Here is a 27,987-nt window from a genome sequence, read left to right as displayed (position 1 = left end):
CTGTTCAGGTGATATAAGAGGAACTTCTGTGAATAAGGGGGCTTGAAGCTGGCCAAATCTCCTTCATCTCAATGATGCATGCTCGTATAGTGGAGTAGCTCTTGGCACATGTATTATTATCCTGTCGTGTGTGAGTATGCCTGTGTGTGCAATAATTATAGCAGTCCTGGTTTCTGTTAAAGGCACTAGGCTGCCATTGGCTAAAGATAAGTCAATTACTGTTGATTATCACACAATACACACCCATCCTGTGCACTGAGAGTGTGTATGCAACCTGATTGCTATTTCAAGATACTGGTTGTCACGACTTCCCTAAGAGAATCATTTATCACCCTGAATTATATCTTATGGAAAAGATTTGCAAACCAATATAAACACAAACTATTAGGAAAGATGATACAGCACAACTGCTGTGTAAAATCTCTATAGAGTCCTACAGGAGTTTGCTTTATGAGCACTATTTGTCCATGTTTCTGTAGTGCAAAATTCATAGTGTGACAGGTTCTTTTTCTCTACCTCACCCTTTTCTTTTACTGTTGTGAAGTTGTGAGTTGTCAATAAAATCAGATGAGTGGACAAGTGATTCTGTTTATTAGTGTACTGTTTAGTGTACTTGTACTTCCTTGTAACTGCCCGCTACTTTCCTAAAAGTAAATTCGCTTGTCAGTCATTCTGCCCTCCTTCCTACATTCCTTCTTATCTACCTTCTCAAATACTTACCTTCCTGAGGTTGTGCCCAATGGTGGAATGTAGCTGTGCTCAGCTTGCACAGTATCATGCTTTGTTATAGATTGAACTACCCCAAATCGTATACATGTGAAACAGAAATTTTCATTTGTTACAATTTATTGGTTTGAACTTTTGCTTGGAGAAAGTATTGTGCCTGATGATGGATGTTTGTCAGTAGTGTTATTTCTTTCCAGTTAAAAAAAAGATGATTAGTGTGACTTGCAAGCACATATTTAGAGCACCAGTAAATAAAATGATTAATGATTAGCTCCAACCTACACCGACTGTTGTAGAACTGAGATGCTAAATATATACCAGTGTTTTTCTTTCTCTTGTAGCTATAAATACACTGTCCCATTTATAGTTTTACCTGTAATGTAGTACTTTTAGAGTGTAAAATTAGTACTTTTACTCACGGAATCTGAATGCTTTCTTAACACTTGTCTTATCAACCTTTTCTTTTGAATCATATCATTTTATTAGATATCACATACTCCCAGTATCTCTCCCTGTAGGACTGTTGCAGCACTACTAGAGCAGATTTTCATAAACAGTGATAAGTCATACTGTAAAAGAAATCCATAAAAAAAACTTGCACAGCATCTTATATTAATATGCTGATATTTTTTGTAGGAACAGACTCACACCATGTTACAGTGTCTGTGTTAGGCCAGTTACTGTGTCTCAGTTAGGCCACTTCAAAATTCAAACCATTTCACATTAAAAAAAATGTTGTAAATGATGCATTTTGTGCATTCAGTTAATCCATATTTTCAAGATTTTGTTGTATTTTGTAATAGTTGTGTATAGAATATTTGTAACTAATACTATGCAATTATTCTAATGTGCATCTACACAGTGACTCTAATTTCTAACTTATTGAAACTGTTTTTAAAATTCTTTGTATGAATTATAGGCAACCATACACCTTCCTCTCCTTCACACTGACCGACTGCATTTTAAATGTATTTATATTCAGTATAGTTTAAAGGGATGCTATTAAAAACCCATCACAACTGAGATATATATACTGGTCTGTAAAGTGTCTTAGGTGACCACTGAAAACACAATGTGCGTGCTCGTTAGTGGCAGTGGGTATTATAACAGCTGGGTGCAGTAAGGACAGCTTGTACTCTCATTGTCAGCAGCCAATAAAAAAGTGAATGTTAGTTATAGATGGAAAGAACAACAAGCGAGAGACAGCAGGGGGGAACTGGAGAAACTCAGCTTTATTGACCAAAGATAGAGAGAAGATACAGACATCAGAAAAGACAGAGCGAGAGAGTGAGAGTGAAGACTGGAGTACGGTGTGAAGTCATAACCAGAGAGAGAGAGAGAGAGAGAAGTGTGAACAATAGAAAATGGCTCCTTTCTGTTTTAACAGTGCATACAATCATGAGGGCAGGCAGACAGGAAAACAGAGACCCCTACAGAGTCAGAGGAGTACTGCAGGCGTGGCAGTGGGGCTGGTAAACTCAACAGATTTGTTGTCCATACACTGTATACCTCTTTGCACTACATAAAAAACACAGGCACATTCCCAAACAAGCAAACTGGATCAGTCAGGTTCTGATATCAAGATCCGTCTTGCTATTTTGGGGTTTGTATTTTCATTTATAGGTGTTTCTTTCTTTTCTTTGCTCTGCTTTACTCCCTATCACCTTCACACTTTAGTGAAACTAACATTATACTTTCCTTAAAACCCTTCTCTGCATAGTGTCCTCACTATTTAAAAACAAATAGCTATAGGTAATTGTTCATGTTTCAGTAAATCTGAACAGGCAAATGTCTCCAGCCTTCACGCTTGTCCTGTGCAGATAAATAAAATAATTATGTCTAGTACATCTGGCTATTTTATTGTTGGCCAAAAAAAGCTTGTGGTGGTCATAAGATGGGTGCTGTTAATAATACACACAGCAGTGAAGTGAGAGAATGAAATTATACAAAGCTCTCGTGTGTGCACTCATACAGTCATTATATGGTATCACAGGACATTCTAACAATGCCTAGTACCATAATAACTATAATTATCTCTTGATCTCTATATAGATGTGGAAAATAAAATCATCACTAAATAGAATATAGAGCATATTTACATTCTGTATCTACACTGGAAACCAGACGAGCCAATCACACAGCCAGCTGGACTGACTGACACCAGCGGTGGCCAATCACACTGAAGCATGTTTATTAAAAGGATGTATGGCTGTGCACAGAGCCACATAAGAAAATAAGCAATTATTGAAATCTGCTAGTTTTTGTTAAATACTATTTTGTTTCTTATTTGTGATGATCAGAGTTGGTACACAGTGTGGAAAAAAAACACTATGTTCTTCAGTAGAATCAGGATGAGTAAAGCAAAAAAAAAAGAAAGAAAGAAAAATAGTGCACTCAAAAAAAAAAAGATTGTTTAGCATCCTGTGTCCAATTTATTCCCTTTAGTTAAATAGTTTAGGTTCCGTTCTGTGTTTTAGATTTAGTTATATTCATGATGTTTATAGTTCCTATATCAAGGGGCACACCTGAGCCACAGAATACCCCTAAATCTAATTATCTGGGTCATAAGAACCTTCCAACATGGCCGAAAAAGCGCAGTCATTTCCTTCAATCACGTGCTTCAGTGACCTCATTCATTTGTCTCTCTGCAGGGTACAATGGCAAAGTGTAATCATTAACTCTCCAAAAATCTTTTCAAAAGATCTATATTGAGCACCACCATCCTCCCTGTTCTACCCAACATGAAAGACACTTGAAATGAAGTAAAGTCGTTCCAGAGCATCCATTATCATTCAACTGAATGAGCACAATTGCTGCTTTTGAGAGATTTTTCTGAAAACAAGCCTATGCAGTGTAACATATACTATGTTATAATGACAACCAGGCCTTGATAATTTGTAGCACCCTTGTAAACGAGGGCCTGGTTGACGGCTATAGCAACAGCTGGCAGTGTTTTCAGTCTCTTTGCACTTGAAAGAGTATAATGGATCTCTGTTGGAGACAATGAAGTGAATTTAATGGACAAAAAAACGCTGATTGTAATTTGCACATGATCACTGTCTAAAAGCTCATTTGAGCACAGCTATTATAGTTGTAATTTAGTAGTGGTAGTGCTCGTTAATATTCATTATTCACATGTTTGTGCCCAGGCTGTTAGTGGTTGTTTCTATAGGTATAAATGCGTGTTCCCTCACTGCCAGAGTGTTTGTTAAGCTGCCCTTAGCTTCCTGTGCTCTGTAGTGTTTTGAAACACTGGAAAATTGACTGTGCAGATCCTAATGGCTGCCAAAAGGTGTTCCACAGCTTCTCATTGGCTGTTGAGTTAGGAAGTGCCAGAATCAGAGGAAATGACCTCAGCAGTGGAATAGCTGAAGTCGATGGAGGAAACACCAGAGAGAACGAGCGACAGAGAGAGAGGAAGATGGAGACAGATGGATGAGAGAAAGAGAGAGAAATTAACTACAGCATCAAAGACTCGCTTTCCCATTGGAGGAAAACATTGTCTCAACAATTCAGAGTCCTTTAAGTTTCAAAAAACAAAAAAAATTTAGCTAGCTAATTAAAAAAAGAAATTAATATCTAATTACTTCTAATCTCTGTTAGGACTATCAGTGTGGTAGAATGAAAGAGGCACATAAAGAAACCAAGGCAACGAGTACCCACCTTTCCTTCCTCATCAGTGAGAGACTGCGCAAGGAAAGGAGTTGGTTGTTTGAGTTTGTATGTCGCGTGTGTGGTTGTTTATGTGTCTTATGTGTTAAAACAACAGCAGGAGGGTTGTGAATGAGTAAAGAAGTAAAAAAAATATATATAACTGAGGCTGTGTTTGTCTTTTTTAATATTTTAAGAACTGGCTTAGTAAAGGAGATGAGCTGTTTGATTGTCCTTAGAACCAGACATACTGTTTGGTTAGAGAGCATATCAATGTGAGTTGATTGTCCATAAAGTCTTACTGACCGCTGAGATTGGCTTTGTATGACCCTCTTTAAGCTGTTTGTCAACCGGTATCAATTTTGTCCATCTCTCTGTCTGATTTCACCACAAGTATAGCAGCAATACAGCAGCTTGCTTCCTGCATGAATTTCCAAAATATTCTGTGTTGTCTAAGGAGACGGCAGATGGAAAGAAAGAGCCTCCGTGTTGACAGAGAGGATAATGAAAGAGAAGAGATGTAGAGGTGGTAATGCAACTGAGTAAAAAGTCAACAGTCAGACAAGAGCGTGTATGCGTGTATGAGTGTGCCAGCCGATCAGAGTCCAGAGGTGGAGGAGGAGGAAGGCAGGGCTTCTGTTAGTAATCATCCAAAGACAGAGGAGAAGAGGGTAATAATAAAAGGGTGGAAGAAGGGAGAAGATTCAGTCACATGAGGATGCAGCACTGGCAGCGTTTCCTCTTGTCTGTACCTGTAGCAGGGGTGAGGCCGGGTGGGGGGACCGTGTTGGCTTCTGGATTTGCAGGGGGCGAGGAGGTACTGTCAGGCTCACGGCCATCAGAAGACAGTTCGGTGCTGACAGCTTCAGACGTGACTGGCCGGCCCGACACGAGGTCTGCTGCTGTGCCGTCGATGACGGAGATGTCGGTGACTGTTTTCTCTCTCAGTGATTTCTCATCATCTTCATCGATGAGAACAACCTCAGCCTTCACAGCGCCGTCGAATCCCAACAGTTGTCTGCTCTCGCTCATGTCTTCAACGTCCTGGTAGCCGAGGAACACCATGGTGACTGGGTGCTCCACGCTCGCCTGGGGCGGGGAAGTGAGCTCGGTGCCCGGGTGGCCTGAGGATGTTGGTTGGGTCGTGACGGCAGCAGAGGAGGGGGGCATCATGCCCAGACGGCTTTCCCTCTGGAGTGTAACCTGGGCTGGTGGGCTAGAAGGGATGGATGGCGGGGCACAGGAGGGTGGGGACAGATCATCAACATCTGCTGGAGAAACATATGCCTGTGGGGCAGCTGGAGTCACTGTCACCTGACCCCTCCCGCCGTCCCCGCCTCGTACTACAGGTCTGGCAGCTCTCTGGATCAGCTGGTCAACCTGCTCAGAGCTCCAGCCATTCTCTACGGTGGTGGTGGACACGCCCCCAGAGGAAGTGACCTCATAGACCACTTTTCTGCCATCGTCGTAGACTTTGACCCCACGTGAAGCTGCATCCAACGGGTTCACGCGGTTGGCCGAGAGGATGCGCTGCTCACCAGTCTGCGGGTCGTGCTGCACGTTGATCTCCATGGCAAACATGGCTGTTAAGGAGGGAAGGGAGAAGGGAAGATTTGATGCAAAAAGGGAGTGGGGAACAAGGAAGGAAGAGTGAAGGGGTGGGGGACCAGTGGAGGGGTTTGGGATTGGAGTGAGGAAAGGGAAGGGGGGATGATGGGAGGGAAAAAAGTGGATGAAGTGAGGCGTGAGGACAGGGACATAGTGTTTTCTGTTTACTGCTAAATGTGCAATTAGTAAAAAACACATAACCAGGATTTTATTTTATTCTCAAAAAAGAATCAAACTATAAAAGGAAAATATCTCGATCAAAGCCTGAACAAATGGTTTGGCATTCTACAAATATGGATCTTTCCTTACCTCAAAATCTGCAGCATTGTGAAGCATAGTAGTGAAACTTATGTTTCCCCCTACTTTTTTTTTTAAAGGTGATAAGTAAAAAGCTATGTTAATAGTTTCCCCATGCTCTCAGTATCTTCCCTGTGTAAATAATGTGGCTTCCGCAACCGATACAAAGCTGACCTTGTGTTAGGACCTACTAATACATAATCCATTACATTATTATAATTAAATTTCCACGTTTTCTAATACAGACAATCATGAAAAGCACCGAAGCCCATGTGCTTCCATACATGTGGTTAAGTTAACTTAAAAAAGTTTATGAGATTTGATTAGTTTAGAGAAAACGTATCGGTGCCGCTTCAGACTCCGTGTGAGTTTATGCAGGTTATAATCCAACTTGGCTGAGGCCCAGAACTGTCCTGTCCTGTCCTGTCCTCCCTTCCTCCCTCCCTCACTCTTCTCTTCTCTTCTCCACCCCCTCCCCCTCCCTTACCCTCCTCTCCTCCCTTAGTCTTACCAGGTCTTGGTCTGGCGTTGTCGCCCAGGGCAGGTGGGCCAGTCTGGTGCTGCGTGGCCAGGGCGAGGTGGTTGGGATCGGGGTCCATGCGGTCCGAGAGAGGAGCAGACATGCAGCCAGTGGCATCTAGTGAGCAGGAGCACAGGAGGGGAAATGACAATGAGATGAAGCTGTGAGGCTGTGAGTCACACACACACACTTACATTAGCTACATGCCAATACACACAAACACACACCGGGTATTCACGCATACACACACCTCAATGATGTGGAGTCCACCCTGATACAAAAACACACAAACAGTCCGGCCTCACAACAGGGTAACTAACCACACCCATGTGTGACCCTGCCCGCCTCTATTCAACACATCCACCCGCCCATACACACCATCTAACTCTCCTCAGCTCTGTTTCTCTGTCCGCAGCAACTCTAGTACCCCTGAGGTTCGTTGCTTATGCAGCAGAAGTGTGTGTGTGTGTCCGTATTTGTGTATATGTTACTGCTTTGTGTGTGTTCTTGTGTGTCTATGTGTGTGTGTGACAGCAGGAACAAAGCTTTTGGGGCTTACAGGGCTTGCTGGTGAATGGGATGAGGATAAAGCCAGTGACTGCAGGCTGCAGAGTCATGGCCTTGTGCGCGTGTGCGCGCGCGCGTGTGTGTGTGTGTGTGTGTGTGTGTGTGTGTGTGTGTGTGTGTGTTTCAATAGTCTCGCTGAGCCGCGCGCTCTTTGAGTGTTTTTTCATGCCGGTGTCTATGTAGTTTCTGCTAGTGTGTGTTTGGGGGTTCAGGAGCGAGCTCTGGCTTGCATCTCTCCTGCCTCAGCGAGACTATTATCCACACACACAAATGCACACATCACACACACCTCACTCTGTGCAGTTTCAGTTAACATGTCTATGTTTGTAGGCTCGCACGGGTGTCATTGAGCATACCTTGATCCTGCGACATCAGACTCTGAAAGAGAGAAAAGACAAAAAAAGAAGTTTGAACTTCGTTTTTTGGGGGAAAGTGTGCACCAGCAGTCAATTCTGTATTTTTGTGTTTACTACTTTCGGTGCTACTTGAGTCCAACAAGTTTGGGGATGAGAACAAACTCTAAGGAGCTAAATGTGGTAAATAGAATGGCTACTGAGCAAGGATTGCATTGATGTGGCCTGAAAATGTGCAGGAAATAGAAGTTTCCACTGAGAAACTGACCCTGGGGGATAAATCTACAGTGCACAACCTTATGAGTGTGGGAAAAAAAGGACTCATAACCCAGTGTGCCACTTTCAGTCTCAGAAACTATGCACTCCTCCACTGAAGACTGGTGTTAGGTGCTTGGGTCATAGCTGCAGCTCTAATTATAACTGACTATTGTCAACATGAAACAAAAACAAAAGCTAATGTTTGATTACAGTGCATTTTTGAGAATCAATATGAAGCTGAAGATGGGCATGTTCCAGTGGTCAAATAGCAGTAGCGATGCAGAAGTGCAAAAGGGATCACTCACATTTCTTGTTTATCATCGGAGTCAAAAAACATTTTCATCACACATTGCACGACCATCTTTTTTGAGCACTTTTAATGCAGTTTGTTTACTTGTTAGTTTATTCGGAATACCATTTACCGTGACCTAAAGCACAGCTGGTAAATTAAAATGAGCTGTTGAACTACTAAAAGAAGACTTGCACATCCTGAGCAGGGCTGGGGTATAGTAAGTCTGTATTGATTCAACAATGCCTGAATCACTTCATGTTTTTATACCTTCTGCAGCTCTTCTATCGAGCGCTCTGTCTCCTTCAGGCGTTCTCGAAGAACTTGCTCCTTGGCTGAAATCTGAGACTCTTCACTTTCGAGTGCACCGATTTCAGACTCGAGCCTATAAATACACAAAAACACAAGAGACAAATCCAAAGTTAACTGTGGCTCATTGTCAGGTTCACAATTTTCATCAGCATATCATCCAGATGCTTAACATGAGAAACGACCAGGTAGATATGGTAGGTTTTAAAGAACTTGCAAAGAAAAACATGCCATCATCTGGTTAAAAGCTTTGTACAACAGGAAAAACTCCACATCCTCCTTCAGCAGGTTTATGAACCATTTCTCTCTGTTGCTATGATAACAACATGTTTTTGCTTTTGCTATTCAGAGGGCTTAATGCAATGCAAATGCATTCAGTTAATTATAACTTCTTTTAAACAAATGGCCGTTAAGGACTGTTAAGTCATTACTGCCATCCTTTAAATTGCACCTAAAATGTTCACATGGAAGTACACACATAATGCTGACGTGGACATTTAAGAGATGGATGCAACAACAATACTAGGAAGCAGTAAGGGAGGAGGACCAAGCTTCCTTACTTCAGGATACAATCCTCTGGGACATCAGGAATTTGTGAGTCAATGTGTGTGACATCATGATAAAAGACACATTATGGCTCACAACAATGCTAGCAACAATTCTTCCGGAGTAGTCAAGAATTAGTAGAGGTCAGTCGTCCCGTTTGCACCTTCGACCATGAACACTTTATCTTATCTGAAGGAGTTTACAGAAACAAGTGCACTAATTGTTAGAATGAGTAGACCACATATATCTGATTAGATATTTTGGAGGATTTGCTTTGAAAATCTTTCACTGTATTGTCAATAGTCACTTGAAAACCTGAAATAATTTTTTAAAAAAAAGGAAAAACACAGTCTATACATCACCGTCTGTCAGCGTTGCTACCCAGGTTCACCTTCAGCAAACTGAAGAGCACTGCAGCAGTACAAAGACTTACTGTGAGGCTCAAAGACACTTCATTCATATGAGCTCGTGAACCTTTTTTTATTGATGCGGTAAATATGCAGATTGCAAAAATCAGTTTTTTAGTACTTCTATGTGAAATGTTGCTTTCCTGTGAAAACTAGTTTCTTAGCAAAATAATTAGCTTATGTAACTGTGCTGTTAATTAACTGTGCCGGTGAGTCAGTGTTGCTTGAAATAATACAGTTCAGGGGTCTGGGTACTCCAAAATAACAGGTCTGCCTTTGCTACAGAAAACATGTAACAAATATTGCAAAATACAAGGCAGCTGTTGTAAAACCACTCTCCATTCTGTAAAGCCCCAGCATCTTATCAGTGTGTACCGATGATCATAATACAGCATATCTGACTCATGATGAAGTGGAACATTTGGGGCTTTTTTTTGATTTATTTAGCTTATTAAGTTTTAAGTAACTTGTGAGCATTTTCTCCCATCTTCATATTTGGAAGAAATGACCGCAGTCAGTTATTTATAAATACAGTGATCCTCTATCTTTAACTCTAGCCTTGATGGTAGGAGAAACAATTACTCAACACTGAACTTAGAGGCAAGGACTGCACCACAATGTGTAATCATTATTTTTTCAAGTAGCACACTAATCTTAGCATGAATGTCTAAAAATGATCATATGAATATGTCATACAATCAGTTTTATCTGTTTATGAAAGAACAATGTGCGATATTGCAAAGTCACAACGTGGAAAAAATAGAAAAAGGCCACACGTTATTTTAAGGTACAAAAGCTAATTACTATAAGTGACCTTTGAGCTTTTTCTAACTCCATATTTTTATTCTTAGCGTCCATTTGAGTCGATTAGCATGACTCACAGTTCAAAATAATCACATTTTTTTCTTCTTTCTTAAAGCAATTAGCTGGGATTTTTAAAATCTGGTATGTGGGATTATGTTTCCGTAAAAGTCACTGTAAGCCACTTCTTTACACCAACATTTTTCTGAATGACTCCTATTTCCAAACAGAAAACGGCTTTATAAAGAGGTACCAACTTTACAGTCTGTGAGTAGCACCACATTAGTCTTAGTAGCACTAACTAAATATGATCTCTTCTTATGTAACAAAACTAACTACAAATAACTCTAAATGAGGTCTTTCTAATTCAGAATCTGTTCCCCATTCAAAGTAAGATCTTTCTCACGACTAGAGGTATAAGTCAAATTCAAATTCAAATTCAAAATTCAAATTTTATTTGTCACGTACACAGTCATACACAGTACGATATGTAGTGAAATGCTTGGACAACTGCTCGTGACCTAAAGAAAACAAAAAAGGAAAAGGCTATGAATAAGATAGGAAATAAATATGAAAAATTAAAAAGGGCAAATTTAACTAGGAAGGAATAAAATATAAATTAAGGTTAAAAATGAAATAACTGTACAACACAAATTAGAATGAAGGGTAAATTTAACTGGGAAAGAATAAGATAAAATATATAAATCAAAGTTGAAAATAAAATAACTGTACAACAAAATACACAATATAGAACTATATAAGAATGTATGAAGAAATATAAATAAATATATACACAATAACAGCAGCATATACACAATAACAGCAGCATATACACAATAACAGCAGCGTGATTTAAGTAATGAAGTGAAACAATGTCCAGAATGTGTGTGTAAGAACTGTATGTGTGGGTCAGTACTGTGTGGTGGTGTGATTGAGAGACCGTATCGCCTGCGGGAAGAAGCTCCTCCTCAGTCTCTCTGTGTTGGTCTTCAGGGAGCGGAATCGCTTTCCTGACCTCAGCAGAGAGAACAGTCTGTTGTTGGGATGGCTGAGGTCCTTCACGATCTTCCTGGCCTTGGTCCAGCACCGCCTGCTGTAGATTGAGTGCAGGTCAGGGAGCTCGGAGCAGATGGTGCGCTCAGCTGATCGCACAACCCTCTGTAGAGCTCGTCTGTCCTGCATGGTGCTGTTCCCGAACCAGGTTGAGATGTTTCCCGCCAGGATGCTCTCTATGGTGCACGAGTAAAAGTTCCTGAGCACCTTGGAGGGCAGTTGGAAGTCTCTCAAGCGTCTGAGGTGGTAGAGACGCTGACGGGCCTTTTTCACCACGGTGTTGATGTGACAGGACCATGACAGGTCCTGCGTGATGTGAACTCCGAGGTATTTGAAGCTGTCCACTCTCTCCACTGGGCACTCGTTGATGACGGGGGTCTGGTAGTTCCTCTCCTGCTTAGTGCTGAAGTCCACTATCAGCTCCTTTGTCTTACTGACGTTTAGAAGGAGGTTGTTCCTCTGGCACCAGTTCTCCAGATTCCTAATCTCCTTCAGGTAGGCCGTCTCGTTGTTATCAGAGATCAGGCCCACCACGACGGTGTCGTCAGCAAACTTGATGATGGTGGTGGAGCTGGTAGTGGCCACACATGTGTACAAAGAGTACAGCAGGGGGCTCAGAACACACCCCTGGGGGGCTCCAGTGCTGAGAGTGGTGGAGGCTGAGACATGTCTGCCCATCCTTACTGCCTGTGGTCTGCCAGTTAGGAAGTTGGAGATCCACTGACACATAGATGAGCTGAGTCCCAGATGCTCCAGCTTGGTGGTGAGTGTGGAGGGAATTATGGTGTTAAATGCAGAGCTGTAGTCTATGAAGAGCATTTTAACATAATTCCCCCTTCTAGTGTCCAAGTGAGTGAGTGATGTGTGGAGGAGATGAGAGATGGCATCGTCTGTGGAACGATTTGGACGGTAAGCAAACTGTAGTCATGATGCAGAATAAGGCATAAATGCTTGCTTAATAAGGAGCGAATATATTACTTATATGAATGCAAAGAAACAACTACCTTAATGTAAACTGTTACAGTGTCCCTGATTATATTCACACGTTTTTTTTTCTGCAATTCTAACCTACTAAAACATTTTTAATTAAACTTTTATATTTTTCAGAATGACTGAATTGAAGTAAAGCAATTTACTTTAACATCTGTCAAACTGTTTTTATATTGCTGACACCTGATGGAACTGAAAATTGTACAAGCTGGAGAAATGTAATTAGTGACACGTCTAATTAGCACTCAAGAGGCCAGAGCTGATTGTATAAATATGGCTACTGAATAAACTGAACTTACTGTGATTTGTGATGAAGTCACACTGTTCATTCTTTGCTCAGATACACTGAATAATTGTGACTCAGTACCATGCACTCCCACATAGGTGTCAGAGTATCAAACTTCCAGATGTTATCCTGTCAAACGTCACAACTAAACTGGCATCTGGAAGTCAAAATACCCAAGAAAAAACACTGTTGCAAATTAAAGATAAAATATTGGTTTAAAAGTCTAAAGAGTCTAAACATACAGAGTACTGTGGCGTTTAGATCACTCACACATAAACTGTACAGTGGTACACAGGAAATTAAAGATTCCCAAATCTTTTGCTTTTACCTACAGTAAGTATTATCTAACCACAGTAGATGTCTCTACAAGCTATTGCCACTCATGTGACTGCTTATTCCAGCTCCCCCAGAGCTCATTTCCTTTCTAGTGGGAAAAGGATTTTACTTCAGCTTCCTCTGAGCTGCAAGAGGTCTTGTCAAAATGGAAGAGAAGCAAGACTTTTGCCAGGACATTGGACACAGTTTTCTCATCCTGCTACATTTTAACAATGTCAGGTAGTGTACGGTATAGTGCAAAAGTCTCATTTCTTTATATTTTATTTCCAAGTAATCAGGCTTTCTAAAGGTCTTTCAAAGTTCTTGCTTTATTCACTTTTAAATTATATCCTTAGGCACTTTGTTTGTAAAAAACAAACAAACAAAACAAAAAAAACAACCATAATTTATTCACTTTTTTTCTGTTGAATCTATGGGAAATAGCAAAGATAACAGTTCGACAGATAGAAAATAGTATTTTCTGTATTAACAACGTGATTCCCAAAAGAGCCAATAGCGGAAAGCATCTATATATATATATATATATATATATATATATATATATATATACACACATGTTATTTAGGGTGATGTGCAATGTGTGCTTAAAAAAATCTGAGGAAACTGGAAAAGAGGAGGACAGATGAAGAAATGACAGGGCTAAAAATCTACATTAGATGAGTTGCATCTGAAAGTAATTTCCTTAAGAAATAGGAAAGAAATATATCAAAATCTTGATACAGGACCCAAAAGATGCATCCAGACCTTCAGCTAAATCATCTACTGTTCACTGATGCCTCATTAGAAATGGTCTCAATGGAAGGGTGGCTGTCAAGTCGCCATTTTTAAGGCAAGAAAGCAAGGGAGGATGAAGTTTGCCAAATTACAAAAGGACTGGACTGAATGTCAGTGGCAACAAATCTTATGAAGAGGTGACACCAAATGTGAAATCTTTGGTTCAAACCAATGTCAGGACATTTGTGTAAACACCCTTTACACAACTAGTCTATTCTTTGCAAATGCAATGCGGGCAAAAAAGTAAAGACAGAGTGACACTGGTATTAGTGATGTGGGTGTCTGGCACCCTCTAGTGGGGAAACCTTTAACATGCCAACAATAAAACTCCATAAACTTTAGTTTTGGGTGAGAGGGTTGTTACACTGGTTGGTAGTTTTTCAGTGAGGAAAAACTGCAGCTGTTGTACCTAATCCCAGACTCTATATGAGGTCTGTTACTTGTTAATTATTAGTAAAACACCATAATATTTAACATATTAGTATTAAGAATATCCATCAAATAAATTTAGACTTGTGAAAATCAGAAAAACAAAATAAGAAAAGTAAAATGAAGTGCTTATAGCTGGAAAGCTAGTTGTTTTAGGGTGGGAAAGACAGAGAACCAGGCTCATGACTTTAACTCTGCTGCTACACTTCTACAAAAGAAGTCAGCAGCATTATTATCTCTGTGGCACTCCTTGAATGAGACCAGTGATGTCACTGTCCCCGCCTTGTCAGCCAACCACAGTCCAGTTGCCATGGATACGCCTGGGTGGGCAGCAGCAACTGCTTTCCACATCACACAAGAGGAGGAAGAGCCGACATCTGTTTCAGTGTGTGTGTGTGTGTGTGTGAGAGCATGCATTCATGTGCACGCAGGCTGTCAGAGATACAGGAACACACAAAGCAATGACACACTGAGAGGACGAGAGAGGAAGAAGCTCCAACCACATCGTGTATTTATAAGTGAAGCTGTACTTCAATTTATAGCTTTTCAATATTTGGAACAGCGAGGAGGTTGAAGGTATAAATACATATACAGTAGGGTAGGCTGCACATAGGCAGGGTTAACACAGCATGGTTTTCAGGGGTAGGAGAAACCAGAGAACTTGCAAACTCCACACAGAAAGCTCCTAACTTGGTTTCTTGGTTCAAATGGAGGCCCTTCTTGATGTGATGGTGTTAACCACTGAGCCACTGTGCTGCCTATAATAACTGGTTTATAGTGTGCTCTAAGGTTTTAATGAGATATAATTGTTTGTCAGTGTTCTTTTAATTCTGTGTGCATCCTGAGTGTGCAGGCTGGTAAACTGACTCAGCACCAATTAGTATCACTAGCCTTGAAATTCAAATGCAAACAAACAAAAACATTTAGCACAACACATAAGTTAGCCACATAAATAGGTTAGTAGGATGGAAGACTCTCGTCTTCTTCTCCCTACTCCAAAAGAAACGCCTGCTTCCCATTTCAAATTTGCTAACTCACAAAACCATTACTCCCACACATTATGTAGTCAAAGAGTGAAATCACTCTTTAAGATTGTACACACAGGCCCAGAAATCTATATTCAGACCCTGACTTTGTCTTGTTTCCCTCCTGAGTGTTGTTCTGTCGAGTCAAATCACTTGGCGAAGATGCAAGCTGCACACGATCCATTTCCAGCTCTGTAATCTCTTATTTTTACTCTTTGGTTATGATCATTTTATAGCCTGCATTCACACACCCACACGGGGCAGCTGTAACTCATGCAGCTCTTTGATCCTTTCTGCTTGAATGATTAACTGTCCTGTGCTAAAGCTCGCACACAAAGTTAAAGATGCATTATGCTGCATAAGTCTTAATCTGCTCAGTTGTTTACAGTCACAGATTGTGCTACAGAGAGCAAGAAAAGACAAGACGTATGGACACAAATGCAAAGCATATACGCCAAATTAATGAGGGGAAATAATCAAAATCTTTAATTTGGGCAGGGGTCATACATGCAGGAAGCATGAACACATGATGAGATCTACTGTACTGTGAACAATGGAGACACTAGAAGCTGGTGGAAAACAGATGATCTGGCAACTGACAGACTGAAACATCAGGGAGTATAAACTGGGGAGGCTGACTGGATAAATGATTATAGATGAATTTAACTAATGAGAGTGCAAAGGAAGGAAAACTGATGGCTGACAGGAAGTGAAACAGACAGGAGTGCAAGTTGATGTGTAAAGTGCAGGCTTTTTACAGTGGATTTATACTTATGTGTTGTAAATGCAGACCTGGCAATGGCAATGGTTACTTAAACGGGCTACACCGCAAACTCAGATTCACAGCAGAAGCATAATTTAGGCATAAATTACAATGTACCTATGATGTAGATTTAACACAAAATACATTGTCTCTCCCAGCTTGCTGCAAATTGAAAAGGGTTTGTCTATGACCTTAAAAACACTATATTTTAGATGTATATGTATTAAATAACAGTAAAAAGGTTGATGATTTTAAGGAATTTATGCGATTGTCATGGTCCTGAGTCTGAGGACTCGGTGTATTGTGTTTCTTTATATTATTCTTTGTTCTCGGTTATTCTGTTTTGTCTTTTGTTTAGGTTTGCTATGTGTTAGTGTTTTTGTTTCATGCCTGCCTGTGTTCCCTCTGTCTGTCCATGGTGTTATTGTGTCTGCTCATGAGTCTGCCTGTCAAGTTCAGTGTCCTGTCTGGTTCTCTGTGTCTGTTAGTTTCCTGTTTTATTCTGAAAGTTCATGTCTCATGTCAGTGTGTTCAGTTTTACCGCTCCCCTGTCTCGTTAGCCTTATTGCTCCCAGCTGTGTCTCCCTCCTGTGGCCCATTCCCTGATTACTCCCCGTGTATTTAAGCCCTGTGTTTTCCTGAGCTCTCTGTCGTGTTGTCTGTTTAACGCCATGTCTGTCTGCATTGTTCTGTGTAACCTGGTGTTCGTTCTGCGTCTTCCCGCCATCTTTCATTGTGCATTTCGTTCCTCCTCCCGTGCGTGTTTGGTTTAAGTTGAGTTCTTTAGTTTTCCCCAGTTTAGGTTGGTTTACTCCCCGCTCTGCTCCTCCTGTTTTTGTCACCTTATCACCTCTGCAAATAAACATTCACTCGACTCGCACCCCAGTCAGTGCCTGCATCTTGGATCATTTTCTCAATTCACCACACGACTGCTGTGCAGCTGTGACAGCGATGTTTTTAGTGAGTTAAATGTGGGCCTTTAATGAATTGTTTTATAGATGCTGATAGTCCAGCTACAAAAAAAATCACTACACCTGAGAAGTAGAAGTATTGTTGCTATCAAACTAAACAAATTTATCCCTTACCAAATTACTTTTGACTACTTTCTGTCAAGTTAACTGTTTTAGCTCAAATTTAACTTATAAAGTATTTATGTTGAAACCTGCAATGTAACATCCGTGGAAGAGAAAATCAACGTAGCACACAATAAACACAATTCAGTCTTTCCTTTTTGGTGTCCCACCCACAAAATGTAAGGAATTTACTAACTATTCTATTCTAGCTGATTCTAGCTTGGTGTTCTTGTCTCAAATATGTCACACCGAGGGACTAATTTTGGCCTTTAATTTAGTTTTGGTGAGGAAAGACTTTGTTTTCACAGCAGTCACATTTGGCTCAAGCTAAAATGGTTTCTGTCCCATCTGGTTTTACAGCTGAGGCAAATGTGTGATTGTGAAATGCAGATATGGTGAACTCTGCAAGCTGAAACTGCCGTGGAATGATCTGAACTGAAGCACAGATAGAAACTGCTCTCATACTGTCACTGCGAGGCAAAAGACAAATACTCTTGGAGCGTTATGTAACACAACACAGGGCATTTCACTGGGCTTGTTGCAATAAGTATATTTTGCTATAGTCAGACTGCCAGCTGGACCTCATGTGTCCCCATTTGGCTCTTTTGCACTTGCAGATTTTCTGGTCTGGTAATCTATTGATAGTTAGTCAAGGTGATGGAAAGATGGAACATTATTGATCTGCTGAGCAATGGAGGTCACTGCAGATTTACTGGGAAAATTAGGGAAAATGGTCCTAGCGAGTGCACAAATAGAAATGTGAGATTGTGCACACGTACGCGCGCTACATGTTTAAATAAAGACTGCGCTGGCCTACCTTTGAATTCAAAACCTGTATTCTTTTAGTGAAGCTATTTTCTGATTTCTAAAAAAGATTAAACCATATTTCTCCAGGTCTTGAATATGTAGGAGGACATGCTGTACATAAAAAACAAAACCACACGTTTCCCCAACAGTGACAGCGACATCCGCACAACGCTGTCTGTGCAACATGAAACAAGCAATGATCCAAAAGCAGCACAGTGTGGGTACAGCTCGGGTCACAGTGCTGTATTCCTCTCTGTGTTTACTTAGGCTGTCCATGTAATGATAGGGATATCTGTAAAACTACCACTGCTGCCTCCACTCTCTCATTCTGTCTCCTTGTGTCTGTGTGTCCTCCAGGCTCTGCAAAGTTAATGTCTTCTCCTTCCTCCTGTCTGTGCTGTCCAAGTACTGTATGTGGATGAAATGGCCTACACAAAGATACCACTGCACCCCCCCTTTTACTTTACGTGATCACCAGTTGAAGGTCAAAACTAGTCAGTGCTGATACTTTCCTAATGTTTACCAAATTCTTATTCAGTGGTTTGTCTGTTCCTTTGGACTATCCAATAACACTTATTGTGTTGCATTTAATGCTCAGCAAGCAGCACAGCTGTTCCTCTTCTTTCGTTCTCCGGTGCATGAAATGAGACAAGCATCTCTAAAAGAGCAACTGCTGTGTCTTTGTCTCGTTCGGTCTTTAAAGTGTCCACTGAAGTTTGTGTTAAAAGCAGGAAGTCCTCCAATATCTCCCACCTTCACACCACGACATCACACTTTTTTCCTACTGTTGATGTTTAATTTTATACGCCGTCTCCTTTACTGCTAAAGTGTTTATTGAATCACTGAGTCATCTGCTTTTCTGATTGGATAATGTGATAATTGATTAGCTCTTGCGTGTGTGTGTCTGTGTGTGTGTATAAAAGAGAATGCTAATATGGTATCAATCTACCTACAATCTAGGATGGGCAGACTGAAACGTTTTAATTTAATAAATATTTCAGCAGTAAGCACGACTGTGTGGGAGTTCCATTTGATTATACTTATGAAGTAATTTCCTCTGATGCATCATCTGCCTCTCATTCAGGTGGCCATACACTTATTTTTTCATGTTTATTTGTGTACAATGTTTTCATTACTGGGTTTCAGGTTTAGGATTTGTGTGACTATAAAGACACTCCTCAAACACCCACACACAAGCACTGTGGCTTTATTTTACCCACTGGAAAAGCTTGTTTTCTGAAAGCCTTGAGACTTTAATGCCAAACAGCTGAGCTCCTCTTAAAGCACTTTTCAGCAGCCATCTGAGACCCTGATTCACATCTATCTATCTATCTATTTATCTATCTGTCTGTCTGTCTGTCTGTCTCTGTCTGTCTGTCTCCGTCTACCTTGTGAAACAAAGGATTAGTATGCAAGACAACAAGGCATTGACCAACTTCTACATTTACTCCAAAACTTTCTGGGAATCAAGAAAAGTATGGCCTTCAGGACTTTCTGGCCCACTGTTGCTGTTATTGGAGCTAACTGCGGTTGTTCTAACTCAGTGTGTATTTATAGGATTTGAGAATGCAGAATTCAAAAAATCTCCAATGCCACACAGTTGTCTAGAGAGTTTGACTGTCACTTGTGATTGCTGTGCAACACTTTGTTTTCCTGTTGCAGAGATAAACAAAGCTGGAGTTGATTTAGCTCAAAAGGCTGGACTGTAGGAGAGTGAAACCAGACTGCAGACAATAATCCTTACAGTTTAATTGCTTTTGTAACTAATTAAAACCACAACTGCAATATTAAAAAAAAAAAAAAATCAGACAGCAACTCTATTCAGCTGCAGCTGAATGAAGTGATTCACGTGAGGCAGCTTCACCATCACAACTGTACTCTGGCCTACAAAGCTGTCTCTGTGACCATTCACGGCTGTTCTGTTTATAGAAGAGCAAATGTTATCCTGGAGTTCGTGACAACGCTTCATGTTGATGTTATTTCGGCAGCAGTGATAACCTACGGTAGCTAACAGAGTCTCTTTCATACAGAGATTTGATAAATGAGGTGGTGGAGTGAGCCTCACTCATTGATGCCAAATTCACCCAGAGCGTGCTCTGATCTCACCCATATACACGAGCTACGAGACAACGACTCTCCACTGCATTTTAACTGATTTGTTTTTACAGGCCATTATCCTGCTATGCTGCTAAGCTTTACTCTTTATGAATCCATGCTAGTTTTTGTTGGCAGAATAGTTTGTGAAGATTTTTTCCTCTTCTTTTTCTTTTTTCCCAAATACAACATTAAAAGTTTCCACTGCTTCATGCTTCTTCCTGTTTCTCTTCCCTAATAAAAGAGGAGAACCCCCTATTTTCTTCTCACTACGAATTCTGTACCATTGAGCATGCATACATTATTATAACTAGGCTAATCTTTTCAGGTCCTGCCAAATATGGGGATATCAACATTATATTAAGGCCATCTCATGTGGACATATTTTTTACATTTTTAATTTGTATCCAGAATGAAAAGACCTCACTCGTTTATTTTGTGCAGTTTCATTTTATTGCACACCAGCGTCTACATCATTTGTATTAAGCAGTACTAGAAATCAGACAAAGCCTCTGCTTTCTACTGCTTTCTGTCTGTCTCAGGAAAGAAAAGCTGCAGCCCAACCCCAATCTCACACCCAGAATCACAATAGCAAGAACTGGCTGGCACTTTATTCATGATCTCATGCCCCCAACTTCACTGGGGAATAAGTGACTATCTCACAGCAACACTTGATGGGAATCAGGAAGCTCCTCCCGGAGGCACAGAGACAGGAAGCACAAAAAGAGTCACATCACTCTATTTTGATTCTTTAAATGTATCTCACTCTCTTCCTCCTATGTCCCCTTTTTTGCATGTCCAGTGTGTTCTTTGTGAATTAGATGTAAAAAAAAAAAAAAGCCCTTATTTGATGACTACATATAAGACTAGAACTATAAGGGATAATAAAACTGATATTCTTGGAAATATGTCAAATTGGCTGCAGAGTGCCACCAAGAAAAACAGAAGCTCAGTATTAAAAAAACGGATGTGACAACTTTTGTTAATATTAATCTAATCGGCTGCTTACATCTGTTTAATATCAGCTCTGCCTTTTGTTTAATCCCACTTCAAATGTATTATGTCCTGCACTGTACTCTAACCACAACAGAAGATAATCAGCAGCACTGCCAGAATGTCCATGAAGAGCAAACTAAACCCAAGCCTCGTTACTGCATGTGTTGTACCTGTGTATCATGTCTTCCAGCCTCTTCCCTTGCTCTTCATCTTGTTCCAGCTGTTTCCGCCGTGCCTCCTCTTCTTCCACTCCCATGCCCTGGAGCAGCCACCGCTCACGCATAGCTTTGGACTGAGGACACAAAGAAATGCTGGTTTCAGTCGGCTCAGTCACTCTAGAGTACAAATAGAATGGGAACCTTCTTGTGACTAGAAACGAATCCATGGTTGACTGGTAATTGTATTGAATTTTGTTTTGCTGTCTGCAACTAATTGCAAGTGGCTGTCCACAAGGCTGAGCATATGATACTCTCAACCTCTGGATGACCACTGGTGGAAGGAGACCCAGCAATGACCCACCAGGGTGCAATCACTCTCAGACTTAAGGTTTGCAGATAATCCCCATCTAATTTACAAGAACAGACAGGCTGCCAATACGTAACAATCAATCTGAGTTGATAAGTTCACACAAGTTTAACCACTGCTTTTGGAATAGATTATCCTATTTTCCTGTTTGGTCAGAAGATCACGATGCCATGACTCCACAGCTGGTTGGCTTAGCATATAAACTGAGGTTGGTGGGAAATAGAGATGCAAAGGTTTAAAAACTAGAAGCACAGATGCATTTTTTTCACTAGACTCTAGAACTGACAAGAAAGAAATGTAATAAATAAAATGTAATAAAGCATGCCAGAGTGCTTTATTTGACCAGGCAATGATCAATTAATAATTGACAAAAAGGTTGTGATTATTTGTCTGTAAAATCAATCCAGTGAGTAACTGTTAGCTCTAATAAATGGCAGCCACATTGGAAGCCTGTTAACTGATAAGGCCTTTATGGTACACTCCTGCTTTACTATTTGGATACAGTTGGTCTAATGGTGCATAGAGTCTTCTCAAATGACCAAATGAGAATGTTTAGAGCAGAAAAGGTTGTCGACCTGTTCAGATTGTGGAGATCAGCAGACTACATCAAACACTACATCAGCATCTTTGTGATAGTGTGTTTTTGTTAAACATGCTGTTAACTGCCACCGGAGCACCGTTACGGGGGCTAGATTCCTCTAATCACTGCCGAGCACAGCTAGAACAAATAACCAAACATGTAGGAGTTTTTATGTAACACAGGAACTCTGAACTCAGCTGCTACTCGTAGGAAACTACTCTTTGTTAAAGGCGAATCCCACAAGCCCGAGAGAGCTACAGCAACCATTCTCCGTGATGTAAACAACGTTATTTTGTTAGGAACGTTATAAAAAGCGCTTTGTCGGCTAAATATCATCATGTACAGTCAAGGTTGTTTTCTTCAACTAAGGGTGTTTTTTTCTGTGAACTATAACAAATTTATTTTTTCCAAAAAGGGAAAGAAATTTAAGTACATTCACTGTGAGCATGGTGCTTTTCTATTAAGTTTTACTAAACAAGCAGTTTAGTGAAAAATTTTCCTTTGATCATTTTACTGCTGTGTGAAGAGACAGATGGTATTTTGGTGCACAAACATTTCTCAAATTAGACTAAACAGGGATAAAATATGAAGCAGATTTTCTACTGTCTCTCTCTTTCTGTTTAAATGATTTGTAAGATACTAATAAGCTAAAGAAACAATTCTTGTTTCGCTATGCCTTATAATAACAAAACCAACAACGTTGTTCTGTGTTTTATGGTATTTTATTGCGTCTCGATTTCTGTCTCCAGATTTGTCCCAGAGACATATCTGGGCACACAAAAATTCCATATGCTGCATGTGGTCCCTGTAGCCCCCTGTTTACATTTCATGGATAAACAATATAGATTAAGCCCCACATTAAACCCCAGGTTTGTTTGTCTGGTTCTTGCAGTATTAAACACAGAAAATCAACCAGGGTGCCAATCTTCTCATCACACAGGCTCTGGATTTCTTTAATGTTTTATAGATAATGCCAGAGCTCTGTTTACGCCATTAATGTCTCCGTTTCTGTCTGGAGCTTTGCTTTGTTACCACAACAGAGCGGAGCTGGAACACCGATTCACCTTTTAGCTGTTTACTGTCAAACTGTTCCTTGGCTGGAGGTCATAGAGCTGAAAATTACCCGTGTGACTCCCCCCACCGCGCGCACGCGCACACACACACACACACACACACACACACACACACACACACACACACACACACACACCTAATTAAATATTTAGAAACTCACATGGTGGCAAGTCAGTGCATGTAAGCATGTATAATCATGGTCACAATGACCTGCAGCATTTCAAACTGAGCATCAGAATGGGGAAAAGGTGATTTAAGTGACTTTGAAAGTGACATGTTTGTTGGAGCCATACAGGCTGGCCTGAGTATTTCAGAAAGTGCTGATCTGTTGGAATTTTCCCACACAAAGATCTCTGGGTTTATAGAACATGGTCCAATAAAGAAAAAAAGCCTCGTCGATGGCAAATGTCAAATGATAACGGCCAAATTGTATATGCAGGCAACGGGTTGATGCAGAGCATCTCTGAAAGCACAGCATGCAGAATTTTGAAGGGGATGGACAGCAGAAGGCTGCACCGTGTGCACCGTCTTTCAGCTCAGAACAGGCTACAATTTCATGGGCTCACTAAAATTGAACAACAGACGATTGGAAAAATGTTGCCTGGTCTCATGATCTTGGCTGCATCATGCAGGTGGTGAGGTCATGAAATAATGGATCCATCCTGCCTTGTATCAACAATTCAGGCTGCTGTGTGGAGGTGTTTTTATTAGCACACTTTTGGCTCTAAGCACCTTGAATCAGCCTTTGTTGTTATTTTGCGCCATATAAAACAATTCAATTGAACTAAATGTAACTTTAGTACCAACTGAGCATCTTTTAAACACCATAGCATACCTGAGTGTTGCTGCTGACTTCATCCATCCCTTTATGACAACAGTGTATAGCATGCTGCAAAGCTCAAATCATCTAAAACAGGTTTCTTGAACATGACAATGAGTTCACTGTACTCAAATAGCCTCCACAGTCACCAGATCTCAATCTCAGTGTTTCCAGCACCTTGTTAAATGTGTGCAATAAAGAGTTCTGAAGGGGGAAAAGTGGTTCATGAGGTGCTAGCAAGTTGCACTGTGTCTGGTGAGTGTATGACAGAAATATTTTGAAAGGCAGTTGCACAACCTGGTTATCAGTTAAACCGAACAATTTAAAAACTATGTTCTGCAAAATTTTCCCATCCATGTTTGATTTTCTTGCACTGCAGTTTTCCATCACAAACATTAGTGAACTTCTAAAGTAAACAGCTAGTTTCAAGTTCATTAAGCAAATTCCACATCGAGATCACAGCGGTATTCTCTATATGATTTAGAAGCCATCACTTATTCAGAGATGCATTGTTGGCTATATTTGTGCCTGACCTCTTACCAACACTGTGGAGTTTTATCAATACCATAATATATATATATAACAGCTTTCCGTAGCATTTCAGCTATCAAAAAGCATTGGTGAATAACTTGTTTCCCCTGAGAACCAGACGGCTCTTTGCTTCTCTCTCATGCTGTTTAACAGACTTTCCATTTCCTGTTGAGCTGTGACACACAACCACTCTGAACTCGGCTATTAAAGGGAGGGTTTCAGGCTGTTATGAATGTCTGTGCTTGTCATCAGAAAGTGAAATAACCAATTTATCAAAATATGTAACGCCCAGATGGAGACACTGCTTCAAAAAGAGAATTCATGGCCAAGGTTAAACTTTGCTCTGAAGTCATGCCGATGTTTACAAAGTTCCAGACTCACATCATCGCCTCCATTGAGAAGCTTGAATCATGCAGCCCAGAGGTCCTTATCAAATCTCTGGGCTCTAGTTCCCGTTTCCTCTCCCAAGCCACTGGGTCTCCAGAGAGCGCTCAACAAAGCCTGCTTCATGCTGCCTGGCAGCGTGGCACTTAGAGGTAATGGCCATTAAATGGAACTGTGTGACCAGATGCTGATTACATCTGGAGTTCAGGCCTACTGGTGTTGTATGAAAGAAAAGTACACAGATCATTAAAGATCAGTGGGGGCTGGATTCTGCAGATAGAGCAAACATATTCAGATTAAGATCCATTCTGACCTCTCTTGGTTTTTCATGTATCTTTAGGGAGCATGAGAAGGATAGTAGAGTTGTGATGACTTTTGAATGAATCCAAACTTATCACAACCCTTTAAGGCTGGCTCCAAATGTGAGTTCATCCATAAGACTTGTAAGGTAAAATGCACAATCAAGCCATTCACTTGAAGTTATGCTTATTGTTTTAGTGTCTTTTGGAGCATTTACAATGACACGAATTAACCGATTTATGCACCACATCTGTTCTTGTTAAACAAATAATATAGCATTATACATAACATGGCAATGGCCATCCATCCATGCATTATCAATTGCTTATTAGGGGCAGCAGAGGAGGCCAAGGTGTTTCCAAGCCAGACGAGACACTTCACCTAGGTGGCACTGAAGGGACAGATGCCTGAATCACCTCAGATGAAGGAGCTTCTCCCCTAATCTCTAAGGTAGAGCCCAGGTGTCCTTTGGAGGAAGCTCATTTATGCTGCCTGTAACCAAAATTTCTATAGTCAATACCCACAGGTCATGAAGATTGAGAATGGTGGAAAAATAGATTGACCAAGGAATTTACAACTTCACTTTCCTGCTCAGCTCTCTCTTCACCTTAACAAACTTGTCTACATCACTGCAGATGCCACATCAATCACCCTGTCAGTGTCCCACTACACTGACCACTCACCTGTGAACACGTTTAAGACACTTAAATGCCGCCACTTTGGATGGAAACTTGAGTGGCCACTTTACCTTTTCTTGGCTGAGAACTTCAGACTTGGTACCAACTTTAATCCAAGTAGCTCGACTCTTGGCTGCAAACTACCGTACTCCAATATAAGCTGGAGGTCATTGCTCGATAACGCCAACAAAATCACATCATCAGCAAAAAGCAGAGTCGAGCTCCCGAGACCATCTGAGAACACCCTTCAACACTTAGCTCTGCCTAGAAATTCTGTCCATACAAATTATAAGCAGAATTAGGGACAAAAGACCCTTTGGTGGAGTCCAACTCCATCCGTGATTAAGTTTGACTGTTAGAAATGTAAACCAAGCTTTCATCGCAGCTGAACAGGGATTTCTTTCCTTAATTTTCAGAATTCACAAAACAAGGATGGATGCCAGAATCTGAGGCTTCAAAGCAGAAGTGCAGAAACCAGTAGGTGGCATCAACATGGATGTTTTCAAAGTTTTGTCATTTGCAAGAAGCCTAATTCAAACTTAGCTGAAGTGCCACTGAAAAGTTGGTAAGCGTAGCACTGTAGCACATCAGTGCAGCACTGATAAAACAACAGTGGCTATTAGTCTAAATAGCAGTCATCGCAGTAGTCTGCAATGTCAGCACTTTGTGTCATGTGTAATTTGTTATGATTATTACTTTCAGTGAAGAATAACCCAGATCGGGTCAAATAAGAAAACAGACATTAGAAAGAAGCACTGATTCATCAGCACTTTCAAAGCAAACACACACACACTCAAAAATGTTACGTTTAAAATATGCATATGCTTAGAATGAAAAACACCCTTTTGCAGATGAGCCCTAACTGGAAAACTCGACTCTTCAGAGGGCTCAAAACCAAATATACGAGTTACTGTAAACCCTAATTAGTGGCTGAACTGCACTGCATGCTTTAATGAAAGTGCACATGTCTTGAATCAATGTTTTTGTTTTGCCCATGTTCCCATAACTGGGTGTTAAATGGTGGAAAACACTAGTATGTGGAATCAGACTTATTTGATAAAGGATTCATTCATGCCAAGTGTGTTTAATGGCTCTAGTTAGCAAATGGAATGCATTTTTATTGCAAATATTAAAACTGGTTCCCATAGATATTTATGTAGTTTAATGAGTACCCGCAGCTATTCTCTTAACCACCCTGCAACTCTGCAGCAGCTACGGCTGTGGGATTTTCCTAATATTGTCTTTTGAAGTTAAACCAATTATACATCACCAGAGCAGCACCATATTTGACTTGTGTTGCTCATGCACACATTTTATAAACACAGTGACGACACTTAAATAAAAGTCCAGTGACATATAGTTTAAACAGCGTCACATCGTGTGTCAAAGCTCGAAAATTATGGGATGCCTCAGTCTGTTGTGTCTCCACCTGACAGTGGTTTGGTTGGGTGAGTTTTGTGTACAAGGTCAAATAATTCTTTAGTAGCTGAAAGAAGAAGTCCGCATAAATTACAGATGCCTGGAAGCTGCTCATTTTATAAACTCATAATGTGTCAGGAGCTTGTGTCTTCTGTCCTTCATTTGGACATCAAATCTGTGTTTACTTGAAACAAAAATCTTGGCTTACCGGTAGTGGCTGGCATTAACTATGAGGGGATATATTTGTGTGTTTGGATTTGAGTGTTTTTCTGTAAAGAAGAAAACAGCCATGCCAGGGCCTGCTTAGCCAAGGGAAACTCTTGTTCTAATAGGCCTGCACACCAGGAGATACTGAGGTGGAATCACTAACATCTCAGCCAAAAACTGACAAACACACTCGCACATGCTCATGAGTAATTAAACACACTTGCATGCAGAAAAGCAGCATGCTGAAATGAGACAAAACAGTTAAGGAAGCTGTCAAATCGATCTATCTCTCAAGGGTTGAGGTTATATCTAGATGAAGAAAGAGGATAGAGCAATAACTCATAAGAGCATCATGACTCACGTCTTTCCCCTGTGAACTACTAACCCTAATCTGCACTCTTCACCTTCCCTTCACCTTTACGCTGACCTAATTTTAATCAACCAGTACCTTAGTCAAAAATGTATCTCTCACATGCTCACACTGTTTTAGCTCAGCTGTACGCAGTGCATTC

The 27,987-nt window shown here is 40.7% G+C and overlaps 1 protein-coding gene across 1 annotated transcript in view; it reads right to left on the bottom strand.

Annotated features, from left to right (window-relative positions):
• palm2akap2 (PALM2 and AKAP2 fusion) overlaps window positions 1-27,987 on the bottom strand; it is an 88,695-nt gene that overhangs the window by 43,043 nt on the left and 17,665 nt on the right. Inside the window, exons 4-8 of the mRNA XM_085463349.1 lie at window positions 21,129-21,250; window positions 8,540-8,654; window positions 7,726-7,747; window positions 6,794-6,919; window positions 5,130-5,960 (exon numbers count right to left, since the gene is read on the bottom strand). Coding sequence (XP_085319475.1) covers window positions 5,130-5,960; window positions 6,794-6,919; window positions 7,726-7,747; window positions 8,540-8,654; window positions 21,129-21,250 — 1,216 coding nt within the window. The remainder of the gene's footprint in view (window positions 1-5,129; window positions 5,961-6,793; window positions 6,920-7,725; window positions 7,748-8,539; window positions 8,655-21,128; window positions 21,251-27,987) is intronic.

This window comes from Copadichromis virginalis, linkage group LG7 (assembly GCF_057382275.1).
Source record: "Copadichromis virginalis isolate Kocher_CV1m ecotype Utaka linkage group LG7, C_Virginalis_male_GT1.1, whole genome shotgun sequence".
Lineage (NCBI taxonomy): Eukaryota > Metazoa > Chordata > Actinopteri > Cichliformes > Cichlidae > Copadichromis > Copadichromis virginalis.
Note: the sequence above shows the minus strand (reverse complement) of the source record. Positions and strands in the feature narration are given on the sequence as shown.